At 38.7% G+C, this 24,491-nt stretch overlaps 1 protein-coding gene across 8 annotated transcripts in view; it reads right to left on the minus strand.

The window, feature by feature from the left end:
* Nucleotides 1–24,491, minus strand: part of ctnna2 (catenin (cadherin-associated protein), alpha 2) — a 338,033-nt gene that overhangs the window by 259,824 nt on the left and 53,718 nt on the right. For all 8 annotated transcript variants that reach the window (XM_042431131.1, XM_042431122.1, XM_042431154.1 and 5 more), the window contains 4 exons: nt 18,901–19,096; nt 14,963–15,129; nt 13,400–13,519; nt 11,758–12,024 (listed from right to left, as the gene is read on the minus strand). In XM_042431131.1, coding sequence (XP_042287065.1) covers nt 11,758–12,024; nt 13,400–13,519; nt 14,963–15,129; nt 18,901–19,096 — 750 coding nt within the window. The remainder of the gene's footprint in view (nt 1–11,757; nt 12,025–13,399; nt 13,520–14,962; nt 15,130–18,900; nt 19,097–24,491) is intronic.

The following is a 24,491-nucleotide window of genomic DNA, read 5'->3' on the forward strand; positions in this document are numbered from 1 at the left end:
TCGATCTCTTTCTGCTACCTCCACAGCTCGCCCATGCCTTATTGCCATCAGGACAACATAGGCAGTGGCTAATTACTGTACAGCAACAAACAAACCAATACTTCTCTATCTCCCTGGTCATGTCCCATTACTTCAGCTTAGTCCCCCTATTCATATTTTTCTTGACAGGTGCATCTGTCCATGGAGAATGAGGCAGTGTAATAGGCAGGCAGAGGATGTCGTAATTAAGAGGTGTACCTCTGGGCTAACACGTGGCTCAGCCAAGGTGAAAATGACAGTGGGAGTGGAGTTTTATTGAACACAATGGGGTTCTTGTCAATAACACTGTCACTTGGCATTGTGTTCGATGCTGTTATTAATGCTTGGGGTTCGTGAGCATCTGTACACATTTGTGCATCTGTGCAAGTTTACGTTTGACCTTCTCCGGCAAGTATCAATGGGTGCGATGATCAGCATATACTCTTTCCACTCTGCCAGTTTCTCACAGGTAACTAAGGAATGCATTGAGCACCCACATGTTCAAGCGCTGAATCAATGTGAGTCAAGGAGAGAGAAAAATCGGGGAAGGAAAGACAATGCAGACAGAGAAAGTGGAAGACTGCATGTGTCTGCGCGTGTGTGTGTGTGTGTGTGTGTGTGTGCAAGAGAGGAAAAGAAAAGCGGGAGAGAAATAAGAGAGAGCCTGAAACGAGACAGCAGGGATAGGAGTGCACAGATTGATATAGCAATTACCAAGAAAGCTATCCCTCAGTTAGGAATACATCTACATACATTAGAGCCGGGTTGCTCCCCAGCCACTGTTTCTCTGAGGTTGGCACAGCGGCGTCTCATACACAAACGAAGCACGCGAAAAGGTCATCGCTGGGCAGTCACGGTGCATTCACCAACAATGAAGACCCCATCTATCGTGTATGTTGCTCATACTAACAGAGGAAGAAATCTATCTCATTGGCAAAGGAATAAAGAAAATAAACTCCCAAAAAGAAAAGCAGAAGTCTCTCTCTGTATATACTGGTAAATTGGACAAAAAAGAGTGAAGGATGGACAGAAAGAGAAAGATAAGTCCCTCCTTACTTGTCTGATGTCAATGACATTTTATTGCAAATCCCATATTATCTGTAAATCAAGGAGTGTCTCAATGCGTCATCCTATACACATAAATGTAGCCAATTACCTGTCAATGCACAGATGGACGCATGCAGCATTTGGAAAGCGACTTACACTTGGAGGCGATGCTTGCCACAGTGAGATTCAAAGGACTGGCTGTCATGCACACTTTCCCTGAGCTAGCAAGTAAATCCGGTTATAGTTAGCCCATAATGTATGCAGAGTGAGGACCAGCATATGCTTGTACAGTGTGGCTACAGGCCCTGCAGTATACAGGGAGAGAGTTTTGCATGAAAATACAATGCTGCAACCAAATGGGCTCAGAGTATGCATGTAAGCATGCTAGCATTTCAAACACCTCTGTTGGCTCTAGACACATCAGACGATAAGAACAAAGAGAGAAAGAGAGAGAGAGAGAGAGACAGAGGGGAAGGGAAACAAGGGGGAGTGAGAGAGATGTTTTGTAAATAACCCCCCAAAAAGTGAAAGAGGTAGAGGACAAGCAGATGGAAATAAAAACCATGGTAAAATGATCCTGTGCGACTTGGATCTCTGCCGCAGGCTCAAAGCAGTGCTCTGCCAGTGCATGCATGCCCGCACTGTGTGTGAATGAAATGCTCGTGCATGAGCATGTGTGTGTGTGTGTCTGTGACTGTGTGTGTGTGTGTGTGTGTGTGTGTGTGTGTGTGTACAGTACGTATGCAGCAACTGAGCACCAGTCACAGTGTTTTTATGTCGGTAGCTGTACGTGACCAAGAGTTGCGATGACACAACAGCACTGGAATGGGAAGGGTATAGCACAGGACTAATAACTATGTTGTCTTCTTTTGCATGTGGAAGAGAAGAATGCAGTACTATCCAATGGACAATGGTTGAGGGGTCAAATTGGTAAGGCTGTATCTGGTGGCAATACTGAATTATTTTTGACAAAGCTCAGCTCAGCTAAGGCTGTACATGCATAAAAACATCTTAGCATCAGAAGATAGCTTCTAATTAATGCCACAAAACCATTAAGGTGATGCAGGCTCTTGCTCTGAGCAGAGCATGAGCCAGACTGAAAATCTCTGTTTCTAAGGACTTGCAGGAAAAAAGGATAAAAATGGAAAAGACAGAGAGAGAGGGTGGGGAATAAGAGAGGAAAAAGGACAGACAAGTGATGAACGTAATTAAACACTGCCCTCTGCTGGCCATGGTATGAACATACTGTAAGATTGTAGTCTGAAGATAATGCATTTGAACAGCTGCACCTTTGACCACCTGTTTGCATTGATCCATCCAAAGCAGATGTGACACACAAAGGACACAACGCAGGCCCAAACTTGACATACTAATGAGAAAAAAACTTCCAAATCCAAACAATGTAATAGTATATCCCTACTCAGAAAGAGGCAAATTTAATTTGCTGGTAGAAAGAGGAGAAGCAGCGCTGAGGACTAGGCAATCATTTTGATGCAATCACAATTATGTTAAAAAACACCATCCCCATCTTTTCCCCACTCCTCTTTGCTCATCTAATCGAAGGCAGCAGCTGCAGACGAATAAAAGGCATATCTTATATAACTCATACTCGAGCTGCCAGCGTTTTCCTAGCTCAGTTACATTACCTGAGTCATAGTGTATCTTGTATTTCTTCATACTCAAAAAGGTCTCTGTGTGAACTACTTACTTTGTTGCTGTTCACAAGCTGATGCCTTTATGTGACACTTCAAATAAGTGTGAGAGAGCAGGAGAGACCAACAGTGTCAAAATTTTAAAAGGCTGTATCAGGTGTTTCCTGCTTTGACTGCACAAAGATAAGGAGGCTCAAAGCAAGAGGGAGAAAGGTAGACAAAGAGGGATTTTTTTGCATATTAAAATGTGCACAGCAGTTAGTAGGGCAGAGGGAGAGAGTTGGAGTCTTATCTGTTTCCTGCCTGCATATAAATGCGCACATATACTGACCAGTTCTTAGAAACATGTACATGTGATACAAACAGCTTACAAAAGGTAGATATATTACCTACCCAGTAAAAGCTCATTGTACATCTGAATATTTCTACAACAAATTCATAACTCTACTGCTCTGGCATATTTTTGTGTTCTTTAAATCTAATAGGCTTGCTACACTGTGTATGTGTGCTGTGACCTAAAAATCCATGCCTGTGTGTGCTACAGTGTGTCTTTACCCACATACCCGTAGGGCCTTGACTCCATCTGTCCTCCTCCCACTGAGCTCAGATCCCCAAATAAAGACTTCCATTCCAACATGACCGGGCTTTTCCTGCATAGCGAATTTAAAGGTAGCCATCCTCAAATTCTGTGCTGCCTTTAGCAAAACCTGGCAATAGTAAATGCATTTCAACAGCGTTGTGTTGAAGGCCCTGAAAACGTATTTTCTCAATCAGCTTCTTACTATGAACAACGGATTCCTACGTGAACACACAATTTTCTGCCAAAGTTTAGAACAGTTTTGTTCATTTCACATGAGAGATTTTTGTATACTTTTTTTTTTCTCTGTGTGCTCTCCTTACTTCTTACTGGTCTGAAGTGGGCGGGGCTCAGTTAGAAAAAGGTCATTTCACATACTGTACTTCTGAGGATCAATAAGGATTTTGCCACATGTGAATCAAAATGACAGTTGTAGGTTTTTCTTATGTTACCAGCGCTGTCAGTCAAATCTGATCAAACCACAACAACACATTCTTGATGAAGCGGATTAACTGAGTTTTTGTCATATATATTTAAAATAGATTCCTAAGATTTGAAGCCAGGTTTTCACAGGCTTTAAATCAATCACTTCAAACCGTTCTTGCTACAACTATATTAATCCAGGATGGTGCAAGGTCAATGGACAATGGATCTGGATGATACACAAACAAACAACACATAACAAATTATCACTGGCCATCACAAGTATGATTCATGTTAATAACAAAAAGAGGTAAATTTGTGTGAAAAAGAGTGTAATGTCACTACTTCAACACTCAACATACATGTACTAAAAACAACAGAACCAAATATCTCTATGTTTATATACATCTCCATACCGACTTATTTTCCCAGTGGGTGGTATTTGTGTAACAGATGGGTTGGTCTGTAAAACTTCTATATAATAATTATTGTTTAAAGGCCTTTTTTTTTTAAAGTGCCACCGTCATTATCTTTGTCATACTGTAAGTAGTATAATGCTCTCTGTAGGTATTGTAGGCAGATGGGGTAAAACATCTGCTTAGGATATTTATTTCTTTTTTCCTACTTAAAAAGGTCAATCGAGATTCAGCAGATCAGAGTTGAAGTACCCCCTCATGAAAAACCCAAATCTTGATTTTCACCCTTTGAAACTACTGTCATTTTCTACAAAAAAACATAACCTTAACTTTTAAATTATGTGAGATATTAAATATTAACAGATACATTTTTCAAAGCAAACAATTCCCAACATGTTCAAAGCCTTCTGAAAATAAAACCCTTCCAATATATGTGATGAGGATCTTTTAAAGGTAAAAGGTGGAGAAGTGCTGAAGACCAAGATAGAGATATACCAAACAACGCTGGAATTGAGTGAATTTCAACTGATGCTGACCTCCCTTTTCTCTCTTAATAATCTTGTACCTCAGTGTCCTACGTTGACTCATTCCAAACTAATTCTGTGTGTCAGTAAAAAGAAGTATAGATGAGGTCATTCCCTCTTCCTTGCCTTATTCATAAGCTGCCCTTTCACTCCAGCTATAGACCTGCATCTGTGCACAGCATTTAAAAATCTTGTCTAACCTTTGTGTCATGGACAGTACATGTTCAGGAGCAGTTGAGGTAATGTGTTCAACATTGTTGCCAGTTTCATTTTAGTGGCATATGATCCAGAATCAACACTGAGAAACATACAGAATCCGCAGGATGTTTTTCCCTCTAATTAAAGAATCCAAATAGCACGCAATCTATATTTCTCACTGATTTGTCTGTGTTGTTGTGCTGCTTTTACAGATGATTGCACATTCTCGGCGTAGAGATAGAGGAGATGAAAGGTACTCTGTGTACTCCAGTCTACCCAAAAAGGAATACTTGTTTACAGTGTGATTAGGATTACTGATTCCCAAGTAAGTGCGAGACTGATATGAATTAAACATAAGAAAAAATTGTGCTTGTTTAGTCACCCAGCAATGCGGCTGAGTGACTAAATGTCCTGTAATATCTGAGTGAAAGGGGCTGGTGACAGAACCGAGAACAAAAGAGGAGTCAAAACCAATACTCAGGGCAAAATGATGACATCTGTCTGGTAGAGATAACAAGTTGTACATCCACTCATGTCCAGTACCATCATTACAGCTTTTTAACTAAAACAAAACATACAAAATACTGAAAAGTGCTCCAGTATTAAAAGCTTTTGTTCCTGGATAGGCTGTGTCTAACTGCGTCAGTGCAGCAGTCAGGTCTGCCATCCACGCATCCAACCATTGCAGAGGAGTCAAAGGATGAGAAACAGATCAAAGCTGACTTAGGACAGGGAGCAGTACTCCAAAACAGATAAAGGCAATCATCCAACTCTGCAGCATCCAGAGGAACTCCATTACCGAAAACAAAGCAAGCGTGCTTGTGAGTGCTCATGGGTTTGTGTGGAAGGAAAGAGAAACAGAGAGAAGAGAGACGGTTTGAGATTATTTGGAAAAAAAAGTGTACAACTGCCCCCCTTGTATCACTGTATTACAATGACATACACACGCCATATTAGAGAAATATTGGGGGTATGTGCGTGACTGTTTGATGCCAGAAACAAATAAAGATACATGTGCACACACACACACACAAAATCCTGCTAGTGCCATGCATCCTAGTTTACTGTAGTATATCAGGTCATTACTATTCTGAGAGGATCTGACCATAGTCTGTGTCTGTGGTAAGTTAGGAATTAAACATGCACCAGCTTCAGGCAAGCACAGAGGGCCAAGCAAAGGGCAATTTGTCTCATTTAACTGTCTGTCGTCCTGTCTGCAGAATGGAATCAAATTATGCAGGTCTTTTGCTTTTCTAAAAGCCGTGCTGTTTTACATAAAAACAGTCGATGTGATTACTATAGGCCATGGCCTCATGCAAAAAAAAAAAAAAACAGGAAAGCAGGTTCAGAAGGAACTAGAATTTAGTTCTTCTCAAAGCGTCTAGCCCCTTAGCTCTAAATATGTTTCAGTTTTATCTTTTATTCCTCTAATATGTCAGAGTCCATGTTTCATCCTAGAGGTCCAACATCTCTCCTCACAGTCAAATAGAGTCTACTTCCAATTTCCAACCATGACCACAAGGGGTCACTTATATAGTGTAAACTAGTAACATCAAGAACACTCTAAAACATTTTAATAAATTGCGTTCATCTTACACTAAAAAAAAACAGGACAGTAAGGTTTGTAAATACATACTGCACAAAACAAGGCAGGGAAGAATAATTCCCCCATCCAAACCAATATACATCTGTTAGAATGGTTTTATATAATGACAGTATACCCAATTTTTTACTGGACTGACCATGAAATCTACAAAGGTCACAAAAGAGTGCAGCATGAGGGGCACTAATGTGTAAAATACACATTTGATTCTATACTTCTTCAACGAACTTCAGTCAAAAATTTAGTTTTCTTTTTACATACAGGAGTACAGACAATATTCAGCTAAAACAATTGGAAATTATGGTTTGTTTATAAAGAATGGATGAATAAATGACTCTATTCTTAAAATGTTCAGAGTGTACTGATTATATCACATATACAGTATGTATATGTATATCACAGCAAATATGCCTTCACACTTATGAAACAAAAGAAACCCCTCTTTCCTTACAATTAGAAAATCCAGTGTGGCTGATCTCCTGTCATTTTCAGATTAAGTACCAAAACAACTTCTCTGTCATTGTACTTGAAAATTTGCACATCTTCTTTTAGTTCATGAAACAGGTCTATTGTGTCCAGTGGGAGTTCTGTCAACCAGAATTAGCCTATGAAAACACTGAATCAAAAGATTCATGGTTTATTCATCAAATCTGATTTTCACTACAAAAATCTAAATTATATTGGATCTAAAAATGTGTGTGTCTCATATTTAGTTTTCAAATAGGTTTGCTATAGTGTTAATACATAAACAAAAACAAAAACAGAATATTCTTTTGAGTATATTCTCTTGATTCTGCATCATTATGGAGGTGGCAATAAAAACTATCTTGCTCCTCAAAAATATTAAATATAAGGAGATCTATAAAGGAGCAAAATTGCAAAATAGAATCAAGACTATTACTGTTACAGCACTGGGTAAGGTACTATATAGCTATGTTCAGGTAAGCAGACTGTGTGACTTCCATCAATCTTCAATAACAAGGGCTGGGGTTGTAACAAATAGCCAGATTCTGTAGACGGATCCAGATTAGATGAGCAGGGAAAGATAAAATGATTGATCCCTGTGAGGAAATTAGGTAGTTGCAGTGTGTAGAAAGGGTAAAAAATCAGACTGCTTCTGCTGCCAAGGCTAGACTAGTGAAGACAGGGCACTACTAAATATACTACTAAACTAAATATCACTACATGCAACTAGGGCACATTGAGTATGCTTTCTAATGATACAAAGCCTCTTTCACACATAAATAAATTACCTTTCAGGCACAGCTAGTGATTTTCACTGTTCACACATGCAGCTACATTCAGGAACATTTCCGTCTTGCGCTTTCTCATACATGCAATAGCAATGCCCGAATAGATGGGGCAAGGGAGCGGGGGGTGGGATGGGGTGGGGTGGGTTGGGGGGTTAGGTTAGGTTGTGTGTGTAGCGTGTGAGGTCGCGAGAGTGGTTGTGCAATGTGTGTACAGTTAAGGCTATTTGTCAGTGAATAAATGCTCCTACTGCAGCTACATTTAGAGATGTTTCTGGTGGAGCGGCATGTCCGCCCGTTGAGCCCCGTTAATCAGCAGGAGTGACGAGTGAATTTTAAATCCTTAATTACAAATCAGTTCAGTTCAAACCGCCTCTTTTCCATGGATCTGACACCCCTTTGTTCTCCATATGCCTGCTAACCAAAACTTTGCTCTGCGCTCCATAAGAGTTGTTAACATTATGGATATGATTTGGATTGTGATATTAAAGATAAGATGATGTCAAACAGAACATGACGCTGTGATATTTTCACACCAAGCACAAACACACAGACTTATAAAAGCGAGCTGTTGCTTGAATAGAGGAGACATTGCTATTTCTTGTGTTGTGTTTAAATATTTTAAATGAAATATTCACACTGTTTTATAAATGTTTATTCACATAACTAACTGTATTGCTTTCATGAAGCCATATCGATTATTTAAAGCTCCGTCAGATTGAAGATTTTGAATAATCAGCTTAAGTGTGCCTCAGCATCTGACGGAGCTTTGAATAATCGATATGGCTTTGTGAAAGCAATACAGTTAAAGTTACATGAATAAACATTTACAAAAGAGTGTGAACATTTTATTTAAAATATTCAAACATTCAAAAAATGGCAATGTCTCCTCTATTTAGCGGAGTCTTGTGATTGGTTCGCTCACTCCATGTGAAAACGTTTTTCTTCAGACAGACGTTACACTTAACCTTCTCTTCCCTGCAATGTTACTGCTTTCATTCACAACACAGCCATACCAGCATTTTCCCTGATATGTTACTAGGTCTTGAGGTGAGAAATTGGTGTCACAGATTTCACTGAATATTGATCCCTGTTCCCATTCACACATGACCCCATGCAGGAAATGTTCCTGAACATTTCAGGGATAGATTGTATGTGTAAAAGGGGCTCAATATTGCATTGTCATTTTATGGTTGTAGATTTTAAGTTAATGTCATGTTTTCTGGGTTGTAGTGATTAAAGCATGCATACAATGAACAGCTAACAGTTAGCAAATCTACTGTATGAAAAATGTTCAGTGCAGTTAATAAAAAACTGTAAATTGCATTCATTGGCAATAAAGTGAGTTATTTGCTGCTTCTGTTTAGTGGATGCTTTACTTTATGTCTGAAAAATATGTCTAAAAATAAATACCACGTGACTTTATTAGGAAAAAGTAGATTGCTATGTGTACTGCGTGCTGCTGTAATGTTGGAAGTCTAAACTGAAAAAGTGCAGCATTCATTTAAAGTTGCTCTGCAAGGGTCAACTAAATGTCTAAAATCTAAATTCAGATTATGTCTTGGCCTCATCAGTCATGATGCAAGCTCAAGAGTAAATTATGCATTACAATATTTGATACATGAATCAAAGTTCCACTTTTAGCCTGACACAGTGGTTCTAAAACCAGCTCCTTAAGGCCTAGTGAACTGCTGGTTTTCTATCCTGCCAGCTTTTTAATTGCATTCACAAGATGTCTCAATGAGGATGGATGTATTGAAAAAAAAAGAAGGGCTCAGCATCCTGATTCAACATCCAGAGCCACCTCAATGACCTGATCTGCAGACATGATCGCCTGAACTGCAAAAAGCTGAGTGCTTTACATGCCAAGAGTTCACTGTCAACGTATAACCACTAGATGGCAGCAGAGAATCATGGTACTGGAAAGTCAGTTTTGAGTCTCACTATGTTCAGTTTGTTGTGTCATTAATTTATCAGATTTAAATGAAGGGAAGGCAACTATCAAAGTTTCGGACTACCGCATGTTAGTGTGGTAATTTTTTGTTGTGTTGTTCAAAACTGTACTAATGATATAGCACTTGAAATTGGTCTCAGTCTTAAAACTGGAAAGATCAAATCTCATCAATCTTAATATGGCTTGCACTGTGACTGCCACATTATGGTATTGACACTACAAATAGCGTAAGAATTTCTCATACGCCAGTGATATTGACGTGCGTAACTGTCAGGTACATGAGTTATTTAGATACACATGCAATATCCATTAACATGCAGAGTTTAGATATATTATGGTTGATGAAATATTTTCATTTTTTTAATTTATTTTTTATTTGAAAAATACCACTTAAAACACCAAATAATAGTAAGTACATACATGCAGAGACAGAGTAATATGCTGTAATACATGAAATAGGTATTGTGACACTGAATATTAATGTTTCAGACAGAAAGACTGGAAGCCTTCACAAAGTAGATGAGATAAGAAGTTCCTCTGATGTAACATGCTGTGTCTCTAATAATGTGTAATGAACACATCCTACACATCCGTAGATGTTTGAAATGTTTACATGCACACAATAGATGCACTGTGAAAAATAAGATGAGAGTGACAGATTGAATGAGATTTTTGGAAGCAGATTTCCACAAACAACCTCAACATATGTGCGTCTCTTTGTTAGCAGCGTCAGTATAGTCAGAAAAGGATATGACAGAATGAGAGCTATTCATCTTAGATATCAGGCTGGGAAATATCAGACCGTATTGATGCACCTACTGTACACCAAGCTGTACTGTTCTCACTGTTATGTAAAAGTACATGGCGCTGTAATGCATTCATGCAGCACATGTGCCACTCATGAAATAGTGTGGAAAAAAACAGTTACAGTCATAAAATAAAGATCTAGGTAAGTTCATTAGCGTAGGTCATTAATGTGCTATTAAAGTTGGGACATTCAAGAGTCATTCAAAGGCCGATATAACAATAGTTTTTAGCAGGAAAAAGCTGATAGCTGATTAATTATAAATACCTAAATAAATAGATCTGGATCACTGAATATCAAACTCAAAGTAATTAATAAATACATTTGGAACTGAGCATCAAACTAACAGTAAAATATCTAGTATGTAAAATAACTCAGTGTTTGGGGGCTATTTTTATTTTTTGAGGTATTTTTTTCCTTCAAAGTCAGTAATTCCAGTTGAGAAGCCTGATATGATAATGGAGGTAACAGAGCTTGTCTGCATTCTCTCCAGAAAGGCGGCTCCTTCGCTTGTATTTAATGCAGTATTAATGTCTGTGGATGTGTTGTACAGCTTCCGCCACCAGGTTGTGCCTTTGAGTAAGGTGAGAAAGTTTTGAAGCAGAAGTAGTAGAAGACAAACTTCCTCTGCTGTTGATGCTGTACGTTGCAGTAGTTTGCATAAAGCTAGAGGGTTTTAACAGCAGAGAATATAAATATTCTGGCAGACTGTAAGCAACATATACTGCTTCATTGTGGCTGCGTAAATAAAGAAACTGCAAGTTATACCACGGCCCAGCATCAGCCTGAGTCTCTGGCTACAACATATTTTTGCCATATTTAGCCAAACTCTAATGACCGTGCTTGCTAGAAAATAGAGACAGCATGCCTTTGGCAGAGCAGCAGCAGATGTACACCCCTGCATGACCGGTGGAAGCTGCGCAGCCATCAGCCACTATTGGACCCAAGTTCTGCTGATATCGATAGTTTGTAAAACGTCCTATCAGCGACCTCTAATACACTCAGTTGCTCAGTTTTTTATTGGGTACACCTAGATAAAACTAATTCAGGCTAATGCAACAGCCCTGCAATAAATCCTACCTTCAACAAGGTTATAATGTTCAGTTTTTGTTGAATTCGGTTTACAGAGGTGTTGATTTAACTGATTAGTCGAAAAGCTGAACATAGTACCTTGTATACGTCGATGATAGTGTTGCAGGGCTGTTGTAATGGATTAGTTTTCATATGTAAGCAGAGTGTTGTGCAGAGCGCGTATTTGAAAGAAGAACAATATGATAATGGGTGACTCACATCAAATTCATTGAGGGCAGCAGCCAGTTCTCCAATGCCAGCATGACCATGCTTCTCATCAGTGGGTGAGGTGGCCTGAGCAGCACTGGAAATGCCTCCAATAGCCTCCTGCACCTGCTTGAACACGTAGTCTCGGTTAGCACGTGTCGCTGCCACATCTGGGTGGCGCAGGAAGGCCTGTGAGGCCGTGTACAGCATGGTGGCGTTTTTCTTAAGGGCCCCGCGTGCAGCTGCCATTTCATCTCGACACTGAGGGTCTTTCAGTTCCTGTGAAGGTGACAAAAGGTTCTTAAATGAGCACTATATAACCACTTGTAAAGAAAAAGCAGTGCATACTTAGGAATGAAGAAACTATTGTAATAAATGCAAAGGCAATACAGTGAATTTCTCACAATGTTGGAGTATTGCTTTAAGAGCATGTATTTCACAAAGATGTGGAGAATTCTGATGGCATCATCAGAAGAACAGAGCACAAACTAAACCCCAGTTCAAGAAATTTCTGGAAAACATAAGTTCATGTCCCCTCTGATCAATTGCAATTGTTCCAGCCGCACAACAGTAGGGCAGTGTCAGCATATCAGCAACCCTGGAGCTGAACGGCATTCGGTGTTTTACTCTGGGACAGTTCAGCAGGGTGGAAGCTTGCCAAGATAACAATTGTAGGAAAAGTCCTCCAAAAGCTTTCTGTCACACTCGGGGGCCATATTAGAAACAAATGTTCAAACACTTTCATGTCTTATCCTCCTGGGTCAAATAAGCGCTTTTGCTGATTTATTATTTTAAAGTCATTTCAAGTGCCACTGAAAAACAGGAATTTCTAGCATGCACTACTTTCTGTGAAATAAATTGTTACCTGTTATTAACAACTACTTAAAAATTCCATAAACATACAAGTAATCCCCAACTGTCTCACTCATTTCGTCTTGATAAATAAGGTCTGCTTTAAATGTGTTAGAATTGTCAATGCAATGTTTATTGAGTCCAACAACTATTGAAAATATTTCCATTTCCTGCTCAAATAACCAAATTTCCCCTACAGGAAAAAGTTTCATTTGTTTAACCTTCTTTAATCATTATCTCATGACTGTCCATAATGGCAGTGTGCATGTGTCTCTATGAAAGCAAGCCTAAAAGAGACAATGCCATTAATAAACAGCAGCTGCTATGTACTGACAACCCCCCCCCCCCCCCCCCCACACACACACACACACACACACACACACACACACACACACCGAGAGCCTCTCATAGTAGAGCTGCTAGCTCAGCTACAACAAAGGTACCACCCAGAAACTTTTACAAAGGGCCATGAATGTGCTTCCAGTGACTGTCAAAAGTTCCAGCGGACTCTGTGTTGCCAGTGTGGACACAGAGAGTCTGACAGCAGCTGCTCATGGCTAGTAATTTTGCTTGCATTTCTTCGTTGTCACCTAAAATTGCCATCAATCTGTTCAGAACCTCCACAAGGATGCAGAGGGTAGTGGTGCTCTGGTAGTGGTAAGCCAAAGTAGCTGAATCAATTCTGAGCTGTCCTATGTTTAAAAGAAAAAGTATCGATACTTGGTGCCAATGTATCAATAATGTATTGCGAGTGGAAATGTTGCGATATGTTGCAATAGATTTTTTTCCCCCATCCAGTTACCTGCTGTCTCCGGGCTGCCACATAATTAAGCTTCACCATCTCCTTCCCAAACTCCTTGAAGCGGTTGGCCAGGTCCTGCTCATTGGTCGCATTCTTCACTCCCTCCAGGGCCTCCTCCACCTGTCACACACACACACACACACACACAGAAATACATACTGGACGTGCCAAAAACTGAGTTGATGTGCTGAAAAATAGCCTACAAAGCCTTGAGCTATATATTTTAATGAAGTAATAAACCTAAAGCCATAAATGTTACAACATACTCTAAAATAAAATAAAAACAAAAAACTTGTATTTGGTCGAATGAATAAAAAATGATATTCCAACGGTGTATAATTACAACCAGGTTTAAAAAAAAACAATAACCATTAAGTTGTGCAGTTTTGATGGGTCTCATTTCAGCAATCTTCATCCATTTTGTGGGTACATTCTGATTCTAAACTCCTCTCTATCCCTAATGAAAGTGTTGCACAAGATGTAATGGAAAAGAGAGAAGAGAGAGAGAGATAACTTTTAAGTGGCCTTTGATGGCGAGGCTTATGCTGGCTTGAGTTAAGCTCCTCTGTGGGCCTCAAGAATGAAGCTAGAAAAAAGGACTATGAGTAGAGAGAGAGGGGGACAAAGTGAGTGAATGAAGTGGCATGCAGGCGTGAGTTTGTATCAGTTTCTACCAATTGCAAATTTTAGCGATCTGTAGTGTGCTGTGTGTAGAATTTAGTGGCATCTAGTGGAACTGACTTAGCAGAAATGGAATATAATATTCATAAGTATGTTTTAATTAGTGTATAATCACCTGAAAATAAGACTTGTTGTGTTTTCGTTACCTTAGAATGAGCCCTTTATATCTACATAGGGAGCAGGTCCTTTTCCACAGAGGCCCCCATGTTGCATTGCCATGTTTCTACAGTAGCCCAGAAATGGACAAACCAATCACTGGCTCTAGAGAGGGCCTTTTGCGTTTTGAGTGGTATTCATTTGGTGGCAATCTCCAACCTCACTGCCACTACACACTGGTCCTTTAATTTCTCTTTCCAAACACTAAGCTACTTTCAAAATATGGGACAAAGAAACCTAAGTTCTTCAAATGACTCTGCAGTGAGTGAGAGGAATGGGTATGTTCACTTAATCACACCACACAATGGTACCATGATACCGTACAGTACATCAGATGTGTGTTCCCAGGATGCTCCTCCATCTCATTTATATGCTAATGTGAACAGAGGTTGTGATAAAAGCATAAATTGCTGCTGTAGACTACACAACACCAGGAAGTCCTTTCTTCAACATCCTTAAGTATACTGTGCGTGAAAGTCTAATTAATGCACTTGATTGTGTCACTGTGCAAAAACATCAAGACTTGTGGGGAGTCAGCCATTTAAAGACATGTTAGATATACTAACATATTTATTAATGTAGTGAAGTTCCAGCTCACAATTCTGATTGGAACTGTAACTCAAAATAAACAAAACCTGTGACATCGTAACTCTTAATCTAATATCAATCAACAACCACATTGTTGACATACTTTTTGTCTTAAAATAAGATTATGATCACACTTACAATTTTAAGGTGGGCCAGCAGCCTCATGACATCAGCCATGTCAGCGAGGATGAGCAGGCGGGTGACAGCAGAGAGCAGGGCGCGGGCGGCCCTCACCATGGTGCCACGTTTCACGGAGGAGCACGGGTCATCAGCAAACTCTGAGGAGGCAATACGCATTGTCTCTCCTGCAAGAAGTAATGAAGAAAACCATAAGTGGAAAAAGTGACATGACTATATTTACCTCAGAGTACACAATATATTATTATGTGTGCGTGTATGTGTATGCATTTTTATATACATAGTTTATCATCTGTAAAGTGAGCTTATGCAGTGGTATTAATACGTTGAGATGATGGCCCACTACTAACTTCCATCATCTAGTGCATAGCTTATAGAACCATGTTTGTTAGGAAATAGATGATTCAGAATTTGGCTTCAAAGAAGTCCCAGTTTGTTCAAACCCACACAGTCCAAGGGATTTAAGAGATCAGTGGGCTTGTAAACCTACATAAAGTGCTGCAAAGTGGCTTAGTTATTACCTCCCAACCATTTCACCTTTGTTCAAGTAACATTTTAATTCTGCATTGTCTCTGAGCAAAACTCATCCGCAACAGCTCCGACCCAAGACTCAAAATAACTGAGCAAACACAGCTGTTTGTTGTATGGTGATGTTAGTTATATGAGGCCTTAAAACTTGCAAAAATGTAATCATGTATAGAAAGCTTTTGCCATTTTTTAAAATTATTGTAATCAATATTACACAGCACACTCAATTACACTCGATAACTATCACTATATAGCATGCCACAAATACCATGATAGCATGCTAATGTTAAGCAGGTATAATGTTTACCATGTTCACCATTGTCTTTAAGTATGTGAGCATGCTAACATTTAATAATTAGCACAAAATACAAAGTAAAGCTGATGGGGATGTCATGGGTTTTGCAGGTATTTTCTCATCAATAAAAGTCAGACAAAGTTAGACAGGCAGGCAGACAGACCGACCGAACGTTAATGCCCTCCGTTAAGTCATGCCGTTAGCATGGCTAAAATACAAACTTAAGCCCAAAAGCTCATGAACACACATACACATACACACAAACACACACACACACACACACACAGTATTGCTTGTGGTGCCATTACTCTCTCTGGCTCAGTGATGAGCTTGTGAAGTGTGACAGTACAAAGGGCCTGATTACTGAACCTCTCTGTGGTCTGAAATCAGCATGTATAATTTAATCATGACAAAGTCTGACATGATGAGGTCACAGTGACATGATGCGGTGATGACAGATTTAAGGGTTTTCTACAATTCACAACAACGTCTACCTGCTCCTAAAGGTTTTGTATAAATGATATGTTCTTTAAGAATCTGCTAAATATGGTCAATATAGCATATTTTGGTGCTCATAATTCTAATGTTAATAATATAAAACTGTTTTCCTAGATGACCTGACATGTTATTATATCCAACCCAGCAAAAAAGTGGAGTTTAAAGAGACAATGAACAGAGAGCCCCATCATCAGCCCACTTCTGTGTTGAAGAGCTTTAGAGCATGCCCATCTTTTCATAATGGCAATAAAAGGTTAGGGGATGTGGAATGTTAACTTTCATCTCCTTTTCAAGTATTGGTCTTTGCTCAACTCATTTTTTTTTTCATGGAAAAGACAAGGACTGAGTTTGATTTGTTTCCTTTTTACGAGGGCAGAACTTAAGCATCAAAAGCATGAGAAAGGTCAGTGTAATCATTAATGAGTACAAACGCAAACACTGATGCAAAATGAACTACACCAGAACAAAAACACACCCTGAAGAGATAGAAGTTGTTTCACAAATTTTGTTAGTTTTCCTTTAGTATTGACTCACATGCCTAACAAGTAGAAGGATTGAGCTTATCGTTTCTGATGTCAGCTGTGGATATGACCTGTATGGCAACAGTCTATTTCACGCCTCAAAAGAGCTATGTGCGAACACAGTCAAGTCAGTGTTCAACAACACCAGTGGCCAAGTGGAGCTGACAGTGCAGGATGAGGTATACTGGTACAACACAACATATGCTGAGCTCCATTTGCTGTTTCTGCTGATGTAGTTATTGAACAGGGAATCCAATTCCATTCTGGGGACAAACATTTGATTCATATAAAGCCTCATTGACTTGCACTCAGTACAGAAAAGGAACTTTAGTGCACTACAAACAACTGTGCCATTGCCTCATCTGAGCGAGCGCTGCCAGAAAGACTGAGCACAATTTGTTGACGTGAAGGGTTTCTTCCATGCTGAGGTTTTATTATTAACAGATGTCTGAAATGTCTAAATTATTGCTAATGAGAATGGGCATCTACACTGTCTAAAAATTCTGCAAGGTTCCCCACCATCACAGACAGTCAAAGCTTTAACAATGCCTGACTTTAGAGTAAACAACTCCAGAATTAGGCTCAATACATTCCTATGGCAGCATGTGCCAAGTAAAGCCCATAAATAATGGATAATATTGTGATGTCTTATATGTAATGAATTTATTTTGACACTCTTAACTCTGCATCTTTCTACAGTTGTGTAGATATTTGACTTGCTCTGATATGCAGAGCACTTGTACTTTCCCCAAACGTTACAATATTTAAATCAATTACTGTTCTGCTAATCATTTCAGCTGAACAGAGAGTTAAATCTGTATTTGCTTGTTGTTCATTATGTCCCAAAAACACGTTGATACAGTAAATTCACTAAAAACAGTAGACAGGAAACTATACTGAAGCTGTAGATTACCTCAACATGAGGCATTAATAGCATTTTACATGATGTGTAAAGCATACATTTGTTATTACTTCTGCTATGTGTTAATTTTGTTATATGATTTTGATAAGTCTATGATACCATTTTACTATGATATTTTCCTGCTGAATTATTGTACCTACCTCAAAACTATGAACACTCTCACTACTGCAATCTAGTCCCAACACTGTTACAAAGCCTCAAAAGTTACCATAGAACCTCTGAAGCTTTCAGTTGCTGGGCTGTTTTAATGAATTTCATTACACTGTACATGCGTCCATGCACCTTACAGCAGTGGGATCCAGGGACCCCCAGGGGTCCTTGAGGGGGTTCCAGGGATCCCCAGCAAAAAGGGGAATAATTTATTTTCACTATAATTCCATCTATAAGTAACACAGTGACAGAATGTATGACTATTTTGGTCATGGGGTTTCATACACTTTCTGTAATTAAACATCTAAAAGTAAAAATCTTATCAGATGGGGGTCTATGGTCTAATTTGTGTCAGTTTAGGGGTCTTTGATGTGAAAAGGTTTGAGAACCACCGTCTTACAGTCCTGCCTTCAATGTGTGACTGTTCTGTAATATCAGTATTAAACTGAAAAAAATAGAAAAAAATAGAGAATGTTGCAACTGTTGTGAGATTGATAGCAAGGTATCAGTGTTGCAGATTTGGTCTGTTTTATTCCGAAAATGTAGTCTGTGACTTTAATTTTGTTTGGCCCATTTAGGGTTATTTTTTAATGTAGTCTATGCTGCCATTTAAGTAAATAAAAATGCTTTAAGTAGATGTAAAGTCTAAGATTGGAGTTTTTTACTTCAAAATTGGATTTGAATAGGATTCTTGAAAAACACTAAAAATAAACAAATATTCAAGTGTGTCCTTTCCAAAGTCATATGGGGGGGAAAACAGATAAATCACAATCCCTTTTGGACATGGATGCAGTAAAAGCTTCAAACGGACTGACAACATGTGGGTAACCATTTACTGATGATGAATGATCAGACATTTTCCTTTGGGGGAGAAAAACAATAACAATATTGCTGGAGGCAAGAAGGAAGCACTAAATGTCTGTCTGGTGGCAAAAAACAGACCGTTATCTGACCAATATCAAAGCAACATTCTTACAACAACTGTTAAAACACAAGTGCTGTGTCTCCATGAGAACAAGCTCACCTTGCTTACGAACATCCTCCACAGCAGCAATGAGCTCCTCCTTGAGATCCTGGCTGTCTTTGGCAATTTGCTCACCCTTCTCCAGAAAGTTCTGGGTAGCCTGCTCAACAGACACTGCCAGGACGTGGGCCTTCTTGGAGCGCCCCTTCTTCTTACTGGATGGCCCTTTGTTGCTGGTGTTTACCAGGGTAGTCACCTATGAAAAAAGGAGAGGGCATTACAGTTGGTTGAGTGAAATATGGTATGTACAAAGGATGCACAGAGGTCACAGATTGCCGAACTGGTAACAGTGTCATTGTAGGTGAGGAGGTTTGGGAAGAGACTACCACTTCAACTGAAAACTCAACTGAACAGTAATAAAATGACATAAAAAATAATTTTCATCATAGTTTTCAGTTTTTCAAGCTTTCAGTGCAGAATTATGTTGTCAAAATCGAAATAAAAGGTAAAAATAGTTGGACACATATAGAACATTTTACAGATGTTTACAGAAGATAAAAATTGCTCCAAACTGTTGCACGGTTTGCGAATGTCGATATGTGACAGTAAATAAATGAAGCATTATTAATAAAGTAATAAATATGATAATTTTTAAAATACTCATACTTTTACTTTTACTCAAACTTTTTCTAATATAAAATTTTCTGAAAACATTTACTTTTACAACATTTACATATACAATACATACCCTCATAATGGTGGGAGTACATTTTATCATGGTTTTGGAATGTATAGTGACACTACTTCAGAGAAAAGCTTTAAACTACAGCGTGACAAGATGACAAATAATCATGTCTTTAGCTACATTATGAGCTTCCACAACTGTAATGAGGAAATTCATTCTAAACACTATTTCTGTATTTCTACAGAAAAATGCTAAATTGTACATAGCATCAATCAGGTACATTGCCTTGTGTTAGATGGGAACCACTGAAAATATTAATCCCTTAGTTTAAGTGGGAGTGCTATAAAGTACAGTCAGTCCATCAAGCTGTCCGTCTCATCACAAGAAAAATATAACTGAATTGAGCCTCAGGCAATCATTTCCTTGATCTCAGCTCTTTTGGATAGGCTACAATGCACAGAATCAATAGGATGATGTGTTACTGAATCCTACAAAATGAGCTCTTGATCTAATTGTATTAGTAAGAGTTCAGGACTGTTTCGCAGGAGAAATGTAATGAGATATGTTCCATTAAAAAAGCTCCTGGAACATCAAGAAGCTTTTGTGTATTGGACTAAAACTATTGATTTCTCCCCACAGCAGACAGTCAGTCAAGATGATGACATACTGTACAAAGGCAGAGGCCATGTTTAGTGCAAACATTATGTGTTGGTTCACGTTATTAATGCAATTTTGATGTCTAAGGGCCACAACAGAAAAAGCATCCATTTCAGACGAGCACTATGCCTGAAAGAAGTCACGAAATTACAAGGAACAGGCATCCTAACTAAAAGCTTTTAACTAATCAGCAATCACATTGTACAGTACACTCAAAAACATGAACCAGGCCTCAGGGTTGAAAAAATATCTGATAAGCATTCAAATAGAATCAGGACACGCAATGAACAACTGTGTTTCGTTTTTCTGCTTCAACAAACATGTTGCAGGGAAAAACTAGTTGTAAACTATCAATTTAAATTATATTGTGCTATTACAAGTGTGTCATTACCACCGAACCATAATGATCACCTCTCCTGAAAGAGAAATCTTTCAAAGTAATTAACAGAAGGCCACGTGACAAGCAATATATTAAACTTTGTCAGGACAGGATAGGACAGGCAACAAAGGAGCAAACAATCATTGCTGCCTGTCAATAATGAATTAAAGTGTGGTATTCTTTCCATGGATTGTATGCTGGTGACACCTTTTGCTGAACACAAAGACACATGTCTGTAACACATGGACAGAACAGCTCATTACACATTGCGGTCAGAGATAGCTTTAGAAGTATCAGTCTGACAGCAGCTGATCATGCACAGTGTAGTGATATGTTTGTGGAATATATAAGCTTCCACTCTGAAAAGCTACTAAGAGCAAAGTTATGTCCTGTCTTGGCTGCATTACTTAAGTGCTTCTAGACTGGAATAAGAACTTGAATGATGTATGTCCTCCTTCATGATTGAGCAAGGAATAGCAGTGCTGATATGTGACCATGTTCACCTTTTCTGTCACAAGTATTTTTGTATAAAAAGCAATACATGATTTAATAACAATCTTTTTATAATCTGTATTCATAGCTGCCTTGACCAAACTAACTTTGATACATCTGTTTACCATCAACTTATGTGCTCAACCTCACCTTACACAGCTGCGAGAGTAATCATTATGATGTGCAATGGTGTGTTTATATAAATCTAAGACTGAATCAACAATTTATCATTATATTTACACATGAAAGCACACACAAACCTGTGCACTCTAACTCCCTTTTCATACACAAACACATAAGCACTCATGCCGGCTGCCCACATACTGGCATTACAGCATAGATCCACCACCACCAACAGACAAACAAACAAACAAACAAGTGCAATTAATCACACACACACAGTCACACAGATAAACGTAGACTACCTTATTCTTTCAAGTTCTACCTCATATACCAAACTCTATATTGCTTGTGCTCATTGTTTAGAAAGTAAACTGACAGTAAGCTAACATGTCCAGCCTGATTTAGAAAGACCTATTGATGCAGACATGAGTTTGCCTTCTGCACAGAGTCTTCATTATTACCACCGCCTGTTCTATATATCTGATTAACATTGACATTTTATTATGCTTCAACCTTGTTATTAGATCTACCCATGACTAAGAGAAATACTCATTTCTGACTAGCTGACAGATGTCTGTTAAACTCATATATCAGGACAACTCAAATGCAGGCGACTGGTCAACAGTTATACCATTGATCTAAATCAGTATGCTAGATATATTACTGTAATACTAATGCTTCACATTATATTAACTGTCACAAGAGAAGCTAATTTAAATAATGTCAAAACTAACTTATAAAAAAGAACTGCATATTTGAATGTAGCTTAACTTTTTATGTGGCTGCGTTCACACGATGCATTATTTTCATACGTCAGGATATCTTGTCGGCTAACTTAACTGGTGCTATATAGATGTTTAAAAAGTGTTGCTTGTATAAGAGGAAGAAGCCCTGAAATTTGAGCATAGTTGTAAATACAACCACCTTACAAGGAGTCAGGTTTTAGCCTGGCACACTGTCATACATGTTCTGGTATATGTGTGTGGTGGGATGTTTGATGTGTTTTTATAGATTATTATGCTGTTTTTACCATGTTTCCATGAAGGTTCATTGTGAAGAAGTGGTGACTGGGAAGGCCACGGAGGGCAACCAACCTCATTCCTACAGTATGTTAATGAAAATACAATTTGTTTCACTGTGCATGCTGGCAATAACATCACATGGGAACAGTGTTTGCAGTGCACCTGGTCCTTTGGCATTACATTCTTAAACTTTTCTATATTCAAGCAGAGTAATAATTGGGGCTAATGACATCCACAAAGCGGCTGCCTTTACAATTATACAGTAGATCCACTGCCAGCTGGCAAAAGACACTGCAGATTAGAGGGAGCAATGTAAATATGTCTCTAGGAATAGGGATGAAAGACAAGTCAAGAAAGCATATTACTGTTTTCAGCTGCTTGAGGTTAATGGTTCTGCTCCCTTATACCAGCTCACCAGTAACCTGATTACCTGGCATGTAACATGGTGTAACCAGTCATGAATTATAATTGTGTGTTAGTAAAAAAAAAATGTTAAATATAAAAAAAAAGGTTGAAATATATGTCTTCTTTGAAAGTTCAAGTGTTAATTAAATTCTCTATTGCTCCAGAGTGTCTCAGCTTGTAGCTGTGGGGCAATTATACAGTGATAAAATTAAGTAATGTCACAAAAGTAAGACAAATTGTATGGTAAGATGACTACAAACAAAAGATGACTACAAACTTTGGATGCTGTTTGTTGTAGCCACCGTCGTCCTCAGATACTGCGTGTTTGCTTAGAGATAGAGAGATAGTGGTCAAGTGTATAGATTTCGCTTTTATCTCAGCTGAGTCCTGAAGTTAATGAGATGTTTAGATTCTAAGTAATAGCCTATATAATGCCGTTTCCAACTCTGTCACGGAACAGAAGATGGGAATATACTGAGCCTTGGGTCCACACGATGCATCTGCACTTCAAACGTTCATTTATTCATTAACACAGGGCTGGGCTGTGGAATACACACAGATAAGGCTACCGCATGAGTCATGTAGCTTTCCACTGGGACTGACTCAGTCGAAGTCAAAGCTTGTTGACGTTTTGTTCTGCAACAGTGACTTAAAAAGCTCAATGTATATTTAATTATGACCACAATAACTTCACAGCGTGCACTGAGGCTTAGTCAATTTATCTACCTTCATACAGATTTAACTGGGCTATTTTTATGAAAACATACTGCTGTCTCTGCACACAGATGCCTGAATATCCTGAGAATGAGCTTAAAGGAAATATAGACGATAGACAAAATAACACTAACACTTCATCAAATTTGACTTTTTGAAGTTGATAGATGACCATTTGCAGACAGTTACAAATGTGGGCAATATTAGACTGCTACAGTTAAAAGAATTTGCCAGACCCCTACTGAATGTACTGCTGGCCTGCAGTATATAGTTTCAACGAGTGACTGCTGTTCCTTTTTTGTCTGTGCATTTTTTCTACATGTGACATATGCTGCCATAATTTTTGCGACTGTTTCCCCTAACATATTAAATACCAACAGCATCTGAAATGTGGGCATCTAAAGTGAAACCACACGGCGTGCTGTTAGTTAGCTTTAAAAACTCACACTGACTGACAGATCTCTTTTATTCTGCCAACTGACATGGACCAACTTTGTAGCAGTGTTGAGGTCACAACCTTTATATGCGCTATTACCTCAGCTAAAACTACTGCTTTTTGAAGACAGATAAGTTGAAAGGATGAAAAAAAGACAGGCTGGAGTGTACTTCCAGAAGCAAAGACAGAACTAATTTGAAGGACCAACATAAATGGGCAGCGAAGTTTACACTGATTAGATGAAGCGTGGAAATCAGATTTCACAAACATCCCTGACAGGGACAAACACTGCAGTGAGGAAAGACAGTGCTTTTATTTCAGGCTAAATAGCATCCTTAGACACCACCGCTTTTATTATGGCTGCTGAGGCATCCAAGTTTAATCACTGTCACTTTCACAGAGTCGCAGCATATGACAAATAGCCTGACTGTTTACCTTTTGGAGCAAATTCAGTACCGACAGCCGTCAAATTCATACTCAGCCTCAGAAAACCACGGAAAGAATGCTACAACATGATGTAAGCCTACAACACTGCAAGTAATGAGTATGTATGAAAAATGATGGCAATACCACCCAGCACACAGACACACACTCACAAGCTTAGAAACACAACAAAGGCACTTTAAAAACACTGAATAATGCCAAGTATATCAGTAGTGCAATATACAACTTAATGTGAGTTAAATTTGTATTTTTTTATAATTTAGACAAACAAAATTTACTCCAAAGTTGACTTTT

Source organism: Thunnus maccoyii, chromosome 2 (assembly GCF_910596095.1).
Source record: "Thunnus maccoyii chromosome 2, fThuMac1.1, whole genome shotgun sequence".
NCBI classification, from domain to species: Eukaryota; Metazoa; Chordata; class Actinopteri; order Scombriformes; family Scombridae; genus Thunnus; species Thunnus maccoyii.